The 19,670-nt window shown below is 35.7% G+C and overlaps 1 protein-coding gene across 5 annotated transcripts in view; it reads right to left on the bottom strand.

Moving 5' to 3' along the window:
• VPS13A (vacuolar protein sorting 13 homolog A) overlaps window positions 1-19,670 on the bottom strand; it is a 230,244-nt gene that overhangs the window by 45,545 nt on the left and 165,029 nt on the right. For all 5 annotated transcript variants that reach the window (XR_006608221.1, XM_045085368.1, XM_045085367.1 and 2 more), the window contains exons 46-53: window positions 17,878-17,981; window positions 13,695-13,977; window positions 11,375-11,770; window positions 10,797-10,901; window positions 10,528-10,674; window positions 6,384-6,512; window positions 5,857-5,990; window positions 3,469-3,598 (exon numbers count right to left, since the gene is read on the bottom strand). Coding sequence is in view for 4 of the 5 variants with exons in the window: in XM_045085368.1 (XP_044941303.1) it covers window positions 3,469-3,598; window positions 5,857-5,990; window positions 6,384-6,512; window positions 10,528-10,674; window positions 10,797-10,901; window positions 11,375-11,770; window positions 13,695-13,977; window positions 17,878-17,981 (1,428 nt within the window). In the remaining variant the exon portion in view is untranslated. The remainder of the gene's footprint in view (window positions 1-3,468; window positions 3,599-5,856; window positions 5,991-6,383; window positions 6,513-10,527; window positions 10,675-10,796; window positions 10,902-11,374; window positions 11,771-13,694; window positions 13,978-17,877; window positions 17,982-19,670) is intronic.

A 19,670-nucleotide genomic window follows, 5' to 3' on the forward strand; every position in this document is an offset into this window, starting at 1 on the left:
TTGCATGCTCTATAAAGCACAGGTATTTACCACATGGTTAATTTGGCAGGAAGCCCTTATTTATAAGCATTGTATTAATATCAGGGTATTGAATTTCAGTGAGAAGATAAGAGCAAATGCTAATAATTAACAGCCAGTCATGAATTTTTGGTCAATATTCTAGTGAATATTCTGATCAATAGGAAATTTTAATATACAGTAGTTCCCCTTCTCCTAGGTTCTGCATTCCAGTTTCAGCTACCTGTGGTCAACCACGTTCCAGAAGCAGATGATCCTCCTTCGGACATATGGTCAGAAGGTCAACGATAGTCTAATACTACATCCCAATGCCTACATCTTTCATCTTACTTCATCTCACCATGTATGTACTTTATCATCTCACATGATCACTAGAAGGGGGAGTATAAAATATTTTGAGAGACCACATAGGATTTTATTACAGTAAATAATTGTTCCATTTTATTATTAAGTTTTTGTTTTTATCTCTCACTTAATTTGTAAATTAAACTTTATCATAGTATGTATGATAGGAAAAAAACACAGTTTATATAGGGCTTAGTACTCTATTGGTGGTTTCAAACATCCACTGGAGGTCTGAGATGGTGGTGGGGGGCATGTTGTACCACACACATTCACCTTATAATGAATCTGAAAACCAGATCTCAGTATCTGCTATTAACTCAATTGTATCCTCTCACTCTCCCAAAGTCATATGTTGAAGTCCCAGTCACCAATGTGACTCTTTTGGACACAAGGCCTTGGAGGAGTTAGGGCTCTGATCCAACAGGAGGAATATCCTGCTAAGGACATGGGGAGAGGGTGCTCAACTGCAAGTCTAGAAGAGTCCTCACCAGGTTTACCAGGACCTGACCGTGCTGGCACTTTGATTTGGTTTTCCAGCTCTCAAACTCTGAGAAATAAATTTGTGTTGCTTAAGCCACCCAGTCTAAGGTATTTGGTCGTGGCAGCTCAAGTAGACTAACACAGTATCTATCTCAAGAATTAATTTTTTTTTTCCATCTTGAATCATTACTTTAAACAAATCACACCACAGCCCAGAATTGCTACTACTGGTTCTGCTTATGTGACAGTAATATTTTCAGAGATTTTAAAAAACATTTTATTTTTTTTATTTGAAAGAGCGAGCATGCACAAGCAAGGGAAGCAGACAGAAGGAGAAGCAAGCTCCCAGCTTGAGCAGAGAGCCCGATGTGGGGCTTGATCCCAGGACCCCAGGATCATGACCTGAGCCAAAGGCAGATGCTTAACTCACTGAGCCACCCAGGCACCCCTATCTCAAGAATTTCGAAGAAAGAAAGATGAAAGAATATAATATAGATTAGAGTAGAAGCAGGTGAAAATGAACACAAATGTATAAAAGAGATCATCAAAAGAGCAAAACAATGGTTTTCTGATAGGAAAAGTAAGAATTAAACTGCTAAATCCCAAGTAAAACTTATCAAGGAAAAAGGAATGAAAATATAAATAATCTACACCAATAATGAAAAAGAGAATCACTATAAATTAAAATTAAACAGATGGTTATGATAAAAATATTTTTATCTATTAGGAAAATCTGATGAAATAGACACATTCTTGGAAAATCTCTTCCTAAAATGATGAGCAGAAATAGGAAAATGAATTGTCCTACATAATAACAAAGAAGTAGTTCATAATTTAAAACCTCCCCACAAAAACAACCACAGGCTAAGATGGCCTGGCTTCACTGGTGAATTCTGGCAAACATTCAAGGAAGAAAGCATATGAATCTTACATACATTCTTCTTAAAATACAAAAACTGCATTTCTAAGCATGTTTCAGATGTCAGCATAATTTTAAATAGCAAAATCTATATGGGCATTACTTTCTCATAAATACTGGTAAAAGTCTAAAAACATCAGCAAGCCAATTCCAGAAACACAAGGCTAATATGATACTTAAAACAAACCATACAAATCACCCTCTCAAGTAAGGTGAAATCCAAAAATCACATAATCATCTCCAGAGAGGAAAAAAAATTAAAAGCCTAACAACTGATAAAATTTCAGTACTCATTCTTTTATTCATAAACAGACACATGTACTTTTACAAACTAGAAGTCAACCACTTTAATTTGATAATTAAACAAAACCACAACTTCAATAAAGACACATTTAGTGACTTAATATTCAGTGTTCCCTTTAAAATGGGAATGAGATAAAACTGGCCTTTTGATAAGAAGAAATAATGATGAGTGGTGTAAAAAAAAAAAAAAACATTATAATAGGGGTCAAATTAAAATGAATTCTGAAAGCCTTATTTTTTTTAAGATTTCATTTATTGATTTGTCAGAGAGAGAGAGAACAAGCAGGGGGAGGGAGCGGCAGTTAGAGGGAGAATCAGGTTCTCTGCTAAGCAAAGAGCCTGATGAGGGACTCAATCCCAGGACCCTGAGATTATGCCCAGAGTGGAAGGCAGACACTTAACGGACTGAGCCACCAGGCATCCCAACTAATAACACTTTAATAAAAATTTCTCAAAAAGTCATTCAAAATGTTACTGGAAAATGTTTATATATATCTTTATCATTATAATAAACCACTCAAAAATAAATTCCTTAGTGGGTCCCTAAATGATCCTCACAGAAGCCACAGTGACCTAAAATGACTGTCAGTGCAGGACTTTATCTGTTTATGAGACAAATGCTGAAAGCACCCCCCTAAGTCTAGTGTACCTTTTATAATGTAACAGCCGCAGATAAGGATGTAGCCATGACAGGACCCTTCTGGTTTTAAATGTTTTTGGTTAAAGTTTGAACCCTGCTTTTAAAATCAGCAGTTTTTTTTTTTTTAAACAATATTTGGTTCTAATCCGTGAGCATGGAATGTTTTTCTATTTCTTTGTGTCATCTTCACTTTCTTTGATAAAATGTACAGCTCTTTAACCTCTTTGGTTATAGTATCTTACGATTTTTTATCTTTTTTTATATTTTGGTTATAGTATCTTGTGATTTTTGATGCAATTATAAGTGGGATCGATTCCTTGATTCCTCTTTCTGCTGCTTAGAGAATATTAGTTTAGCAAAATAAGTCAGAGAATGACAAATACCATGTGATTTCACTCATGTGGAATTTAAGAAACAAAACAAATGAAAATAAGGGGGAAAGAAAAGAGACAAACATGAAACAGACTCTTAACTGTGGAGAACAAACGGATTTGCTGGCGAGGGATGGGGAGGGGGGTGATGAGGATGACGGAGGGCAGTGGGAGTGATGAACACTGGCTATTACACGGAAGGGATGAATCACTCAATTCTACTCCTAAAACTCCAAAACAAACAAACAAACAAACAAAAAACCTTGGCAATTGTTTAAAAGTACAGACATAAAACAGGCCTTATAACTAGCAAAGCCGGAAGAGAATACTTTGGGGGAAAAAAAAAAAAAAAAGGAAGCTCAGAACACAGTAATACTCAAGCCAATACGCACATCCTTTTGTGTTACTTCACCATGGCTTTTTCCACATCTCCACTTCAGCTTTCTAGAGCCCACTGGATCAGCCCAAGTATAAAATACTGCTTTTCCGGGAGGAAGGGAATCTTCTATTTCACTGAGGGAACTATCATAAATAGTAAAAATATGCATTAAATTAAGTGCAAACATGAATATATGAAAAACCTAAAATAACACTTGATTCTGAGTCCACTCATTGAGATTTGTGATGGTTCTGCTTAAGACTAGCTTGAAATTTTTTTCCTTATACAATGAAAAAGAGATTTTCTAAAGAAATGAGAATATTTCAAGGGAATGTTTGTCCCACTTAGAAAATGAAGAGTTTCATTTTGAAACTTTTTTTTTTTTTACAGATTTATTTGTTTGAGAGAGAGAGCACACACAGTGGGAGCGGCAGGCAGAGGGCGAAGCAGGCTCTCTGCTGAGTTAGGAGCCCAATACTGGGCTTGGTTTCAGGACCCCGGGATCTTGACCTGAGTAGGCGCTTCACCAACAGAGCCACCCAGGCATCCCCATTTTTGAAACTGCGTTGTGAGCTTTTGTTTTAATAAAAATGAATTGTGGGAGAAAATTATTCCAACTTTTATCTGTACTAAATCTGACAGAATTTAACTGGGAACTCTCTAAGTATGGTCTTATTCTAGCAAAAACGAGATAGCTAAGTTACTTTTTAAAAAATCTTAAGACATGGTATATAAATCTAACAAATTCAATCAACTCAAAAAATAATTCCCAGAAAAACAAAAAATTGGAGAAGATACAAACCAAGGAAATAACAGAATATAACTTTTCTGAGTTGAAGCAGTAGTTGATTATGGGCTAAGTGATATAAGTCAGACAGAAAATGTATGTATTTATATCCCTCTTATGTATTTATAAGAGGGATCTAAAAAGCCAAAAACAAACAAAGAAAACAATGAAAAAATCCTAACACATAGAAATAAAAAAAAAAAAATAAGAGTGGTGTTTGTTAGAGGTTGGGGGATAGGGTATGAAGTGGGTGAAGGGGTCAAAGGGTACAAACTTCCAGTTATAAAATAAACAAATCAGGGGCACCTGGGTGGCTCAGTGGGTTAAGCCGCTGCCTTCAGCTCAGGTCATGATCTCAGGGTCCTGGGATCGAGTCCCGCATCGGGCTCTCTGCTCAGCGGGGAGCCTGCTTCCCTCTCTCTCTCTCTGCCTGCCTCTCCATCTACTTGTGATTTCTCTCTGTCAAATAAATAAATAAAATATTTAAAAAATAATAATAAAAAAATAAATTATTAATAAAATAAACAAATCATGGGGATATAATGTATAGTATGGTGGCTATAGTTAATAATACTGTTTTGTATATCTGAAAATTAAGAATAGTAAATTTTCATTCTCATCACAAGAAAATAAAATGTTCTGGGGTGTCTGGGTGCCCCAGTCGTTGGGCGTCTGCCTTGGGCTCAGGTCATGATCCCAGGGTCCTGGGATCAAGCCCACATCAAGCTCCCTGCTTAGCTGGAGGCCTCCTTCTCCCTCTCCTACCCCCCCCTGCTTGTGTTCCCTCTCTCTCTGTCTCCCTCTGTCAAATAAATAAATAAAAATCTTTAAAAAAAAATTTGTAACTATGTGTGGTGATGGATGTTAACTAGAGTTAACTGTGGTGATCAGTGTGCACTATATATAAATATCCTATCATCATGTTGAAACTAATATAAGGTTTTGTCAATTACATCACAATGTTTAAAAAGTAAACTACAAATATTAATGCCAGTTTTACCCCTACATACTTCAGTATACCTTTTTTTAAAAAATAAGGACATTGTTTTATATGGCTTTAATGTCATTATCAGTGTTACACACACACACACACACACACACACACACACACACACCTATACTTTTTTAAAAGGTTTTATTGAGAGAGAGAGAGAGAGCTCACTCGCATATGCACATGGGCGATCACAGGCAGGGTGGGGGGATTGAGTGGGGTGAGTAGGAGCAGAGGGAGAGGGATGCTCCCCGCTGAGTACAGACCCAGACATGGGGCTGGATCCCAGGATCCTAAGATCATGACTTGAGTCAAAGGCAGATACTTAACCGACTGAACCACCCAGGCACCCCACCAGTGTCATATTCTTAAGAAATCATCATGAAGAGGCACCTAGGTGGGTCATCAGGTTAAGCATCTGCCTTTGGCTCAGGTCATGATCCCAGGGTCTTGGAATGGAGCCCCACAGGGAGTCTGCTCCTCCCTCTGCCCCCTCCTCCTCTCTCCCTCAAATAAATAAATAAATAACAATCTTAAAAAAAGAAATCATCATAGAGTCAATGTCCCATCACCTAGACTCCACTAAAATCAGGGGGATATCGTATTTGTGATAATCTTCTTACCTTTGATTGTACTGAACAATGTCACTCTTAGTGTGATTTATTAATAGGAAGGGAGCTGCTCCATCATGATAATCTGAAAATGTAATAACCGTAGAATGCTCAGCTAAATTAACTTCTGCTATAATACCTCCAAGCTATGAAAAAAAAAGAAAAAAAATTATTCTCTTACATGATAATTTTCCAAAGAATATTATTTAATAACATTTAATAAGACTATTCATAACTTGGTACATTTTTTAATGATTAAGAAAGCAAGTCAGGATTTTCTACTGTATATCTGGGAAACCATGAATCTCAATTACTCTATACAGATGGGTCAAATTCCAGATGTTCCAATATTCTAGGCACTCTAACATTCTGTTGAACAATTAAATTGTTTTACGTCTCTGTTCCTTTTTAGTAATCTTTCCTTTACTAAAAGAAATGTTTGTTCCTTTTTGGTAAAAGGGAAAACAATCAAAGTTACAGACAAAATCACAAGTATATAATATCTTCTCTAAACATACACACACATAAAAATCACCCACCTCATTATCCAGACGCAATAAAATACAATTTGCTTGCTTGTTAAAATGTATCTTTTTGGGAGGGCCTTGATTTCTTTCAACTTGAATAAGAAGTGCATTAGAAGCATCCTCTGGCCAAAAAGGGATACACTAAAACACAAATTACATACACTTATTTATAAAAAAGATTTTTTTTTCGTCATCAAAATTTTATCATTTTAGTAAACCCATCAGGATAGACTTAAAATAAACGTCTTTTAACATTGCTCTAGTTAGTGGGTTGCTTGGCTAAACAGCTGTGAGCTGCCAACTTAGAGCTGTGTCACCACCTGTGGGCACCATGAGCTCAGGCAGTGCTGGGTGGGAAGTTGAGGAACCGTGGTAAGAGGAGTGGCGGAGTGCTGGCGAAGAGATGTCAGTGTGGTCCAGAGATCTAGAGGAGGGCTGACAAATCAGCATAGAAAAGCTGAGCTGAGAAACAAGTGATCAGTTTAAAACAAGGGTACATACAGTTCATAATAATCATAATCAGGTTGTGGGTATCACTTGGTAATTATAAGAGCCGAAGTACACGCAAATGTTGAATCAGGTCATGCACAAAACCAGAGTCCTTGAAGTCTAATAAAGGTAAAAAAGTGAGAGAAGTATCTAAAGTTCCGAGTAGGAAACAGGCTCCAAATCTTAAGGAACAACACGGACATCAGTGATCTGGAATCCAAACTACTAAAAGGAGAGACGGTCGACCCATTGAGAGAGAGAAGTCCAGACAACAGGAGTGAAAACAAAGAGAAGAGCTAAGAGAAGAGCTAAGAGAAGAAGAAAGGAGAAGCAGTGTGGCCTGTGAACTATTCTGCATACCCTGTCTTACTGTGATAGGTCCCAACCAGACCAATGACTTCACGGACTTCAGTGAAACTGTTCATGTGTGATACCCATCCCCATGACATGGCCTGCAGCAATGGAGGAGGAACCTGATGTTAAAGTCAAGCGCCTTAGCTTGTTGAAGCCCGCCTTATTCAACCTCAAGAGGTAACTAATGGAACTAGACATGAGACACAGTTAAGGCTCTAAGAGGCTTAGAATGCCCCCACTCAGGGCTTCTTGCAACTGAGCAGGAACTTACGTGGGAAGGTCAACAGAGCAGCAATACTAACTGAAGCACCAGACTTCCCATGAGGACCTGAGAAGACTAAAAATGATATGATTTCTTGATATTCCCAAGCCTGCCACTCCCTGGCAGCCTTGGTTTAAAAATGTATGCTAGGTTCCATAATTTACACTGTATCATTTCAAAGAATTACGTGCTCAAAATCTTGCCACTAGAGAAAGTGCTAATGTACATGTCTTTAGTAGTGGGAAAACATGAGATCTAAGCAAGTCTAACCTATCAACACAGGCAATAATCATGATGACACATCTCAAGGTTGACCACTATAAGCCAAAACTGAAATGTAATCATTTTAAACTAGCACAAGAAAATTTATCTTAAGACAAAAGTGAAAACAAAAAGAAACAGAGAAAGTAAAATAAAAAATAAGTTGTTATGCAGTTGTAATTGCTCCTAATGTAAACATGAACTGTTCAAAGACAGAGGCTGTAAGTCAGGTTTTTGATAAGCTAAGGCCCAAGAATGTTATCTGCTACAGACACAGAATTAAGACACAGAGCTGCTCTAGGTAAGGGAGAAGACACGCCAAGAAAATACCTAAGCAAAACAAAGCTGGAGTTGGTAATCTTAGCAACTGGACACAGAGAGTTCTACATCTACAACCTTTGCAATGGCTCCCAAGTTCTGCATGACACACTGCATCTCTTGTCATGCCTTGTTCTCTACTACTTTCCCCTCTCCAGTAATACTGGCCTCTTTTGCTATCCCACAAATATGCCGAAGGTTCTTCCACTTCAGGGCATCTACCCTGGCTGATTCTTCTGGCTCTAAGTCTCTTTCCCCAGAGAGCCACAAGGCTGAGGATTGCAGCTCCCAGCTAAAAACTTATCAGATTACATCATAGGCAATTACAAAGGCCTTATTCGGCAGGCCTCACAGGGCTAAGCTGCCGCATTCACTCAGTGTACAGCAGTCTCAAGGACCCAGCCCTCGCTTACAGCGATGCATTTTATACATATCTGAATTCCTACCTGAGATGCCTTCATTCAGACACCTATCATGGCCCACTGCAGAGACCTCTTAGAGGAACCTCCCTGCAAGACCTCTTTAAAAGAAGATAGGGAGAACCTTGAAGATACTTTTTCTCTCCTCTGTCTTCAGTACTTTTCTACTCCTAGCTCTTCCCCCCTTGTCACCGTTCATTCCTTAGGCCCATAAACTGGAAGAGTCTCTTATTCAAGGCTCCCTTGACAGTGACACAACCCCCAAGTTTGTGCTCAACCACCTGAACCCTGATCAATGCTCTTCCACAGGGAAAGAGGAATGGAGCAGGGAGAGTTGGCACTTTCTCCAGTTTAGCCTCTTGATTATACTATGGCAGTAAGGGACTAAAGGCTTGACTGTTACTTTCATTTTGAGTTGTTGCCCTAATCAGCTCCTCCAACACATGGCAACTCAGATGAGCTCCTGTCAACTGCTACTTCCCCACATTTCCTATCAGTTGGCTCAAATAGGACCTCAGTGAATTCTATCCTTGACCACCTCATATAAAATTATAGCCTACCTTGTGCTTGCTAGAATTTTCAACACTTCCTGTCTTATTTGATTTCCCTGATTAGACTTTTCACCTTTAAACATACTATATATTTTGCTAATTGATTATATTAATGTTTCCACAACCACTCCCCCACAATGAAACATAAACTACACAAGCACAGGGACTTGTGGTTCTCTTAGCAGATGTATCACAAGGCACCTAAGGAATATACACAAATATTCACTAATGAATGACCAGGCAGACTTCAAAAAAGGTGGAGTTTCTGAAATTAAGAAATACAATTATTCAAATAACTCAACTAAAGGCTTAAATAGCAATTTAGACAGAGTAAAAGTGAAAATTTATTAAAGATATACATGTAGAATTAATCCAGAATGCAGCAAAGAGAGTTATATAGATAGAAAATAGCAAAAAAAAAAAAAAAAAAAAAGTTGAGACATGGAAGATAGAATATGGAGGCCTAGAATATGTCTGATTAAAGACCAAGAAGAAGCAAATGGAAGGACGAAGCAAAGACAATATTTAAAGAGATAATAATTGCAAATTATATAGCAATTATGAAATAGATTGATCCACAAATCTCAGAGTATAGCATCTCAAGCAGGATATGTAGAAAGAATCCACATGTGGACAAACAGTAGTATAACTACGGAATGTCAAAGACAAAAATCATGAAGGCAATTAGGAAGAAAAATGACCTCTAAAGGAATGATGGGATCACACGAGAATTTTCAACTGAAGTAGAAACCAGAAAACAGTGGAGTAAAATCTACACATGTTGAGAAAAAATAGAAGAGAAAGCAAGAGAAATTATGATAAAAGAAAGATGACAAAACTTTTACAGATAAACACAAACTGATGGCATTTGCCTCCAAAATGAGCTCTGAAGGAAAAATCTAAAGAATGTCAAGAATAATAATCCCACCAGGATGGTTTAAAAGCAAGAAGGAACACTGAACAAAACCAGCAAGCACTTCTCTTATATTTATACATAAAATTTCCTCAAAAATGAAATATTCCATCAACCTCAGGCAGTTCTTTAGAAAATTCTCATCCAGAGGTCAAATAGCTAAAGATGGTGTAGAATCAAAATTTCATTCCTAAGTTACTACCATCTTTTTAAAATAACTGGCTTAACTTATTCCACAAAGGCATTCCTAGTAACTTTGCAGAAAGAGTAAATAATTTTCTACTCTTTACTGACTTTATACCTTATCCAGTCTTCTACTTCTGTATTTATACTGCTTGGTTAAATATCTGTTAGCTGTTAAGTATCTACTTCCCTCATATGTTAAATAGCTGTTAAATATCTACTTCCCTCATCAAGCAATGCACTCCTAAATGAAAAGGTTTGGTTTTTAACAATTAAATCTAGATCCCGGTACAAATAAAATGAGGAGAGGGGGGTGCAATTCAAAACTTTCATCGTGTTTCAGGTGTCTAACTTCAAGGAAAAATGAAAATCTAAAGAGGTACATTTTTAAAATACATCTACCCACCTGCTCCAAATCAAGAGAGAGCCATTTATCATTTCCCTGTTCAGCCACTGATATATGATATTTGCTTTTGTTTTCAATCATATAAAAAGGAGTAAATGTCACAATTCTGGTAATGTTAAAACTGCTGAGGTCTATAGTGACACCAACCTAAAGGGAAAAAATTAGCATTTCAAAAACTGTTCCATTATTACAACATCCTTATAAAAATTAAATTGTCAGTACACAGAGTTTAAAATAGAAGTTTCTCCATGAGCAGAGAATGAACTCACTTGATAGTCCATTTTCAGGCCTTTACATTTAACAGCTCCATGACTACCAACAGTATCAATTGAAAACTGATCTGACAATTCACTATCAGTTACCATAAGCTGAACCTAGGAAAAAATATTCCAAATACATTACAATTTAGATACCATTAAAAATTCCTACCTCAACTGATAAGTTTTTTGCTTTTTCATGTAAATATTATATTAATGCACTAAACATTTTCCTATACTAAATTCTAATCTTTTTTTTAAAATATTTTATATACTTATTTGTCTCAGAGAGAGAGAAAGCGAGAGGCAGAGCTCAAGCAGGGGGAACAGCAGGCAGAGGGAGAAGCAGGCTCCTCACTCAGCAAAGAGCCCGACACGGAACCCAATCCCTGGACCCTGGGATTATGACCTGAGCCGAAAGCAGACGCCCAACCAACTGAGCCACTCAGGTGTCCCTAAATTCTAATCTTTTTAACCTCAAATATTTAAATGGTATTTCTACCTGTTCTATATTCTTCAAAACTCTAAAAATCTAAAAGGAGTGAAAAGAAGCTAAAGGAGAATGAAAGTTTTTTTAAAAACTTACATACCTTATTATTATTAAAAAAGTGCTTTGGTTGAAAAGAAAACAGAACTGGCTTCTTATAATTAGGTGGATGCTTTCGGTGAATTCCATCTGCCTTATACTGTAACATCCGACTGGTTTTATTGACCATCCAGTAAGGACTATGAAATGCCACAACTGTCTGGCCGGTATTGTAAGTCACATGGATAGCAATATCTAAATCAGTCTTTTCTATTTCCGTAACACAGGTAAAATTGATGAAACTAATATCTTGTTGGTTAGGTTTTATATAATATTCACTTTTCCAATCATGATTAAGATAGTCAAGTAATTTTAAATGTAGTTTGGCTTTTTCCAACTGCACAGTACAAATATGGGCTGAATGTCCTTCATTTAGAGTATAAACTTTATGTTCAATCCCCTGTAATAAAAAAAATACAGGAAAATTTTAAACATGTTAGAACAATAGGCCCCAAAATTCTATTTAATGATTCCAAAGGTCATACACATGCTTTTGAAACACCTCTGTCAAAACAAGTCGGAAGACTTGTATTTGAGTTCTAACTCTGCCAACTGTATAAACTTCTACAAATTGAGATTTGAATTATTGCATTTATAAAATGGTGTAAATGATCTACTTCAAAGGACTACTGTGAGGATAAAATTAAATAATACAAAGTAAAACTATGTTGAAAATAATCAACATTATAAAACACTGTCATTAGTAAAACATTTTAAAAAAATGTTATCCATTAGTGATTTAAGTTTTGAAAACTACAAAATGAAAAAAATGACAGTAACCCAAAATAATCCCTACTAATTTCCATTCTTGCTTTTAACAATGCCTCATCACCACTTCCAATCACTGTCTATACTGTTATCTTCTGTATGTCTCACAACTATACACTTATTAGTTCATGTCACTGTGACCTCTCTAAGAGTCTCCTAACTGCTCTTGTCCCTTATAATCTTCTCTCCCTACCACAACTGAATTGTATTCCTAAAAATTTATCATATCCTTTGGAAACTAGCAAACAAAATGTGACCTCTAAAAGGATCAAATTATAAGTTCGAAACGAATGGGACACAGACAGTACATCACCAGTTTTTCCATCATCTCTAACTTGATTCCTTCTTGTTGTTAGAACACAGGAATCTCTTAAGATTTTAAATTACTTAAAGCAAAAATTATATAAATTATTGATGCCTGACATGCTAATTAATATTTCACAAAATAAGAATAGTAGTGGTTCTGGTGATGTGAAAGAGGAAATAATTGCCAACCATGTGTCTGGGAGCCACTATGCAAAGTCCTTCACATGTATTTTCTAATTTTATTTCCCCCATATCCCAACCATGCAGCTTTTATTACTATTCCTATTTTATAGATTATGACAAATGACGTAAAAAGATAATACAACTTGCTTAAAGACATAAAGCTAATAAAATGAGAGAGCTAGGATTCAATCTCAAATCTATCTGATAGATTGTTAATCACTTTGGTACCTGCCAGCCATATGGAAAATTGATAACCTTAAACCATAGATATGTTAACTCCCTCTCAATTTATCAGACAAAACCTGGCATGGGAATAATATAACGTAGGGTGTTTTTTTGTTTTTTATCCCTAGCTAAGTCTATTATTTGAATATTAGGACTAATTCACATACTTGTTGCAGAAGTTAGTGTCCATCTTTTAAGTATATAACAAACAAGGTGTAATTTGCACAGAAAAGATTTTAAAGATATATACACACAGATACTGAGGGCTTGGTTCCAGACCACAATAAACCAAATATTGCAATAAAGCAAGTCAAATAAATTTCTTGGTTTTCCAGTGCACATAAGTCATGTTTACACTACACTGTAGTCCAGTAAGTATGCAATAGCATTATGTCTAGAAATCAATGTATACACCTCAATACTTTATTGCTAATAATGTTAACCATCATCTGAGCTTTTACCAAGTCATAATCACTGATCATAAATCATAGCCATTAAGAATGAAATGTTTGAAATATTGTGAGAATTACCAAAATATGGTACAAAAACATGAAGTGAGGAAATACTGTTGGAAAAATGATCCTGGCAGACTTGCTTGACACAGGGTTACCACAGATCTTAAATGTGTAAAACACAGAGTCAGTGGAAAAAATATATTTTTAAAAACCCCTTTTTTTATAATGATGGAAACTTTTTTTCCATGTGAAAATTATCTAGACCACCCATTCACCAGTACTATCATTTTTATGAGAACATTAAAACACTGTTTTATTGTTCATAATTTTAAATAACTAAAGCTACAAAATCAAAGACAGGACAGCATTAAAAAAATTCTACAATACCTCTATATAATAAGCAATTTTATAAGGAAGAAGATTTCGGAGCAGGATAGGTGGCCACAAATGCATTATGTATGGTAAGTCCCAGCCATTTTCTGAATACACTGACAGAGAAGCCAAATCATCTTTTTCTGGGACAACATGAATGATAAACGGTTTCTTAGCAGTGTTTTTAGATCTACATTTCTTCTTTAGAAAAGTGCCATCATTTTTTATAATTTCTTCAAAGTCAATTCTTTCACACCCTTGATAGTCCTCATCTTCTGGCTTCAGAGAAAGGGGTGATCTGTATAAAGGATGAAACAATATGCTTTAAAATCCTTTAAAAGAAAACATAAATTAGGTGATTACTACTTTGGAGCAATGAAATTACATCACTCCCCGCACTTGTAATAAAATTTTTATAGTTTCATATTCTTTTTGGAAATAGCAAAAAAAAGACCAGTAAATAGACATTGTCATCCCTTAACTTTCTGTAAACTAATCAAGTTTTTTGGCTCTTAAGAGAATATTTTTCTTACAAGCTTACTAACTTCAAAATTTATAATAACTGGTCTCCTATAGAAAATATGTAATTTTATAGATCATATATGCAAAGCAAACATACAAATACCTTTTAATTTGCACATTTAACTTAAAAATGTTGGCTTTCCTGAATATGTGGTCCTCATAGGAAATACATGTCATGACTGAATTCATAAACTAAAAACACATTTCCATTAAAAAAACCATCACCAGCATTTCAATGTTAATCAAACAAAAGCCTTTAATAGATATTTAATTGCTGAAACACTGGGTACAGTTGCAGAGGTGGTTGCAAGAAGATAGTGATAAAATCATGTATGATTAATTCTTATATTTAAATATCACACTCTGCTTACATTTCAATTATATTTTAGGTTTAATCATTTTTCAAACCTAACTTGTTCAAATATAAACACTTAAATATATTTATACTTGTAAAACCATTCATCTATGATTGTGACACTATCCCTTACAAATCAACAACTGTCCATACTACCTCCAGACCAGATTTTGTCCTAAGCTCTGTCCTAAAATCTTAAATATCCATTACACACTACTATAATGATGCCTGACAGTGATTTAAATTCGCTAGATTGAACTCTAAACAGTCCATACCCATTTCTCTGTGTGTCCCTTTTAAGGAACTTCCAACTACTAGCACTCTGGACTATGAAAAAATATTCGACTTTTCCATCTCCCTTGACATATACATAAATCTAATCATCTGTCAAGTCAGTTATCCGATTTAACCTATTTTGTTTTTTACATTTTCTCTGAAATTTTCATTCTCTTTTCCATTCTTCTAATACTTAAGAACTTAATTTTCCTCAGGAAACAAACTGAGGGATGGCTGGAGGGGAGGGGAGTCGAAGGGACGGGGTGGCTGGGTGACAGACATTGGGGAGGGTACATGCTATGCTGAGTGCTATGAAGTGTGTAAGACTGATGAATCACACACCTGGATGCCTGAAACAAATAATACATTATAGGTTAATAAAAATAAAATAAAACAGAACCACAAAAAATTCTTAATTTTCTCCAAATTAAACTAATGTCAATAAACTCATCCAGATTATCAAAACCTTATTGGACCCATTATTCATGAACGAGAAGGTAAAACTGGAAATGAACAAATGAGTAAGTTCTTCTTTACTCTGTATTACAGAGACCCCAATCAGGTGGGGGATGTGATGTTAAAAGAGAAATAGCGCATCGTGACAGGTACAAAATAACGTATGTACACAGCAGACTGAAGGAAAGAGAGTGTGGTGAAGTCTTTCCAGACAGCTTCAGAGCTTTGTGCAGAGGCGACAATTTTGCCAAAAAGCCTTATTCTGAAGAGGACACCTGAATTAGAAAAATATGCTAGGTTAAGGGAAAGTTTAAGAAATGGATAGGAAGAAAACACAAGAGGTTCTCAATGAGAAGCTTTAAGAACGAAAGATCATGAAACAGGAGGACACCAAACGTTCTGAGAGAATAAAGAAAAAAAAAGAATGTATAAGATAAAGGTAAAATTGACATCAAAGGGGCAAGAAACTGAGGGAGCAATACTTCAATGTGAACTTAAACTACGTATCAAATGTTCTGTTACAAGATGCATACTGTACTCTGATCATCCTGCAACTATTCTTTTTTTTTTTTTTTTAATTTTATTCACTCATTCGACAGAGAGAAATCACAAGTGGGTAGAGAGGCAGGCCGAGAGAGAGGGGGAAGCAGGCTCCCCGCTGAGCAGAGAGCACCAATGTGGGGCTCGATCCCAGGACCCCGAGACCACGTCCCAAGCTGAAGGGCCCAACCCACTGAGCCACTCATGCGCCCTATCCTGCAACTATTCTTTACACATACAAACCCTGTGCTTTCAGACCTCCTTACCTTCGGTCATGCAATTCCTTCCACTTAAGATTGCCTTTCTTTGCTAATCTGCATATTATTATGTTTGACCTTTAATTCATGGATCTTACCCAGGAGTCAATCAGTAACACTTGCTTTGTTTTTTTGTGATTTTCTGTGAACACCCTCTCCCTACAACCCCACAGTTTTCTTCCTTCTGTATTTACATAATGCATCAATCTCTCAAAGTCACAGCCATGCCCAGTTCATCTTGGCATCCCATAGTAGAGCCTTATACACAGCAGAACACCTGACAAATATCTGTTAAATGAATTAAATTCAAAGATTAATCTATTTAAATTCTCCAGGGAAAGATAGTCATTATGTAAGCATACTTAGATCAAAGAATTGGATTAGAAACACATTTAATGTGAGATACAAACTGGCTCATCACTAATAATTCTAATTAAGATTAATTTCCATTTGACAAATTAATATTTAGCCTTGAACAAGAAAGTATAAAGATAATCCCAAGTTTTCTCTTCTATGGATAGAATCACAAAATATACAGCAATACTTTATTAAAAATAAAGTGAAATGCCATTAAATTTTCTCATTCATAAAATAAGTATACACTTCTTCACAGGAGTTTTGAAACACATTCTACATGCAATCTTTTATTTTTTTATTAATCTGTGCATCATCAGGCTTACACACTTCACAGCACTCACCATATCACATACCCTCCCCAATGTCCATAACTATATGTCACCTTTAATCTAGTCTTGTAACCCACCAAAAATCCTTCCTAGAATAAGGTCAGATGTGGTAAATAACTACATTGTTGTTCTTGCAACAATAATATTCTTTCCCACAGGAGATTTCAACTGAGTGTTAGAAGGTATAAGTAATTAAGTACTCATTAGAAATAGCAGGTCTACTAACTGAAAATATGTGCCTGTAACTGCAAGGCTGCTCTGTAAGCATCAGAGAGCTAATCTGGAACTCTGGACAAGGATCAGAAGAGAGGCAGAGGGATTTCAGCACAGCGTGTAGTCCTGCCTCTGTCCTTCTGCAGCAAAGGTCTGGGCCAGGGCTAGTGTGTGTTCTGAAATGGTACTTAGACAAATTATAATGCTTATTTTCAGGAAGATAGTATTTTCCAATAGAGTTCACTATCCCTGAAAGAGATTATTTTCAAATCTGATTAAATATCCAGAATATTTGTTTGTCAAGATATTAATCCTATAATTTTAGGACTAGCTCACTGTTAGCATATTATAAGAATTTTACATATAAGATTTTATATCCAGTTTAATTTTTAGAAGATTGATGTATATATGTCACAATTTAAAGTATAATTCTATCACTGATCAATTAATATGTAGATAAAAAGAAAAAATGTTTTCGAAAGGGATTGTTAAAAATTTCATTGCAAAACATTTGAAAAGTAAAAATCACTTCATAATAGCTATATATAAATCCAAAAGCTACCAATCATGCTCAACTGAACATTTTCTAAAAATCATATATATAAATGACTTCAGTTATGGAAGCTATACAATAAGCATGTAATAATTGTATTTACTAGTAAAACACAAGTAATTTATATAGTATAAATTAAATACATTAAATATTTCTTAAAAAAAAAAAAAACCAAAAAAACAAAACCTTCTAGGCACCCTGAAACTTAAGTTAGACAAGTTATTAACAAAACAGATTTAACTTTGATCACTTAGAGACAAATACCCCTACAAAACCATAAACTAAAAATTCCATAAGACACTTTAGAGCAAATAAAAAGATAAAGAAATAAAAAAATCACCGGTAAGATGTTAATGGTAGGTTGAATTCACTTCCAGGAGAAGCCGTTCCCAATAAAGTATTCCCTTCATAAACACAAAGTGGGATTGAAAAATGATTTTTAATCTGAGAAAGAAAAACAAATCATATTTAGTATATTAATCTAAGAATCTAAAGGTATTTTTTTAAAATCTCATCAAAATACCCCAACAAAGAAACTAGCAGACAATACTTGTTTTGCTTATTTATATAAATAGGAAAAGAAATAAACACGCTATTACTTATCCTAAAAAAATATAAGGAAGGTCACCACTTTTATAGAAAAGATGTGTCAAAAATAAAAACTTTAAAAATCATAGAAGGAAGTAAAGTAATATGTTCTTGATCTTAACTTCTTCAGAAAAAAAAAATAGAAGAATTCATGGGAAAAAATACTGTATCAAAATTTGAAATGTCTATATGACAAAATTTGAAAAAAGGCCACAGGCTGGGAAATGAATGCCTTTTTACTTCCCTGTTGTATGTTGCTCATAAGATGAGATACTATCCACGCACTTTGGAGAATATCTCATCCATCACATGAGCAGCATATAAAAATGATGTAAAGGGTAACATCACTTTGATTAATATATATTATTAGATAAACTTCCAAACAGTTATATTTACCTTTGAGAGAGATAAAACGAAACTGGTTAATAAAAACAATTTCGTATTATAATATCTTAGTAAAATCTTATTTTTTAAAAAAAATTATACCAAAATGGAAAACATGTTGAGAACTAAGAACTGATAAATGGGTAATCCTAACTACACTCTATGTCTAGATAAACTGTTTGCTCTAACTATTTGAAGCAAAAGAAACGCATTTAAGTTTCTATAAATAGTACCTCTAAGAAATTTAAAATTAATGTGTAACTATTTAAAAAATAAATCAACAATAGAGAAAGTAGCCCAAGAGTCATCTTTTAAAATCGTTAACTGCAGATCAAAACTGAAAGAGAAGAATTTCTGCTATCAGCCATGAGGGAATAACCTTCCCAACATAGACAACTAAAACACAGCGGGGAAAGAACCCACATTAAACAATGGTTTTCAGAAATTGGGTAGCAGGCATCACAGGAAAGAAAAAAATTAAAAAGAAACCACGAAGTCCTCAGATTACCCCAGTTTCTTGCCTCAAGTTTCTACACTACGATGTAGGAGAAAAAGAGAAGTTAAACAGAGCCCAGTCAGCTGGAGTCAAACAGGAGAATTTGGGGGAAGCCAATGTTTCTTAAATTCACAGCACACTGAGGAGCGAGGCATATGGAGAGGCAAGAGTTGCAGATTCAAGAGTGTCCTCCGTTGTCAAAATTTCACATTGGTACTGACTGGAATATGCACAGGAGTAAACTATCTAAGGCCAATAAAGATGGACAGGAACCCGCCCTTAAGAGTTCTCCAGAGCAGCTCAGGGCTCCTCCCAAAGCAGATGTGAGCAAACCTTACTTATCTCCGTGCACCCATTTCCATGTTCTCCTGCAACAGGAGTCCATTCAAAGTGGTGTCACTATCCTGGCATTGTGTAAGGAGACCCTACAGGAGCCAGCATGACTTCAAAGGGACTGAGTATGACCAGGAGAGGGGAAATAAGCATGAACACCAGTTTGACTACAGCCTCACAAGTGGGCCAGGGGCAGACAATTGATCTGAATGTGGGCCCCGCCCACCAACAAAAGCCTCCTGGGGGACAAAATTGGGAGAGTGCCCTACAATATGGTGTGACTACAGCTCTGGCAAAAACCCAGTATGAACCAACTTAACTTCAAGGTGGCC

This window comes from Mustela putorius, unplaced genomic scaffold (genome assembly GCF_011764305.1).
Source record: "Mustela putorius furo isolate JIRA1106 unplaced genomic scaffold, ASM1176430v1.1 tig00000854_pilon_pilon_pilon, whole genome shotgun sequence".
NCBI lineage: Eukaryota > Metazoa > Chordata > Mammalia > Carnivora > Mustelidae > Mustela > Mustela putorius.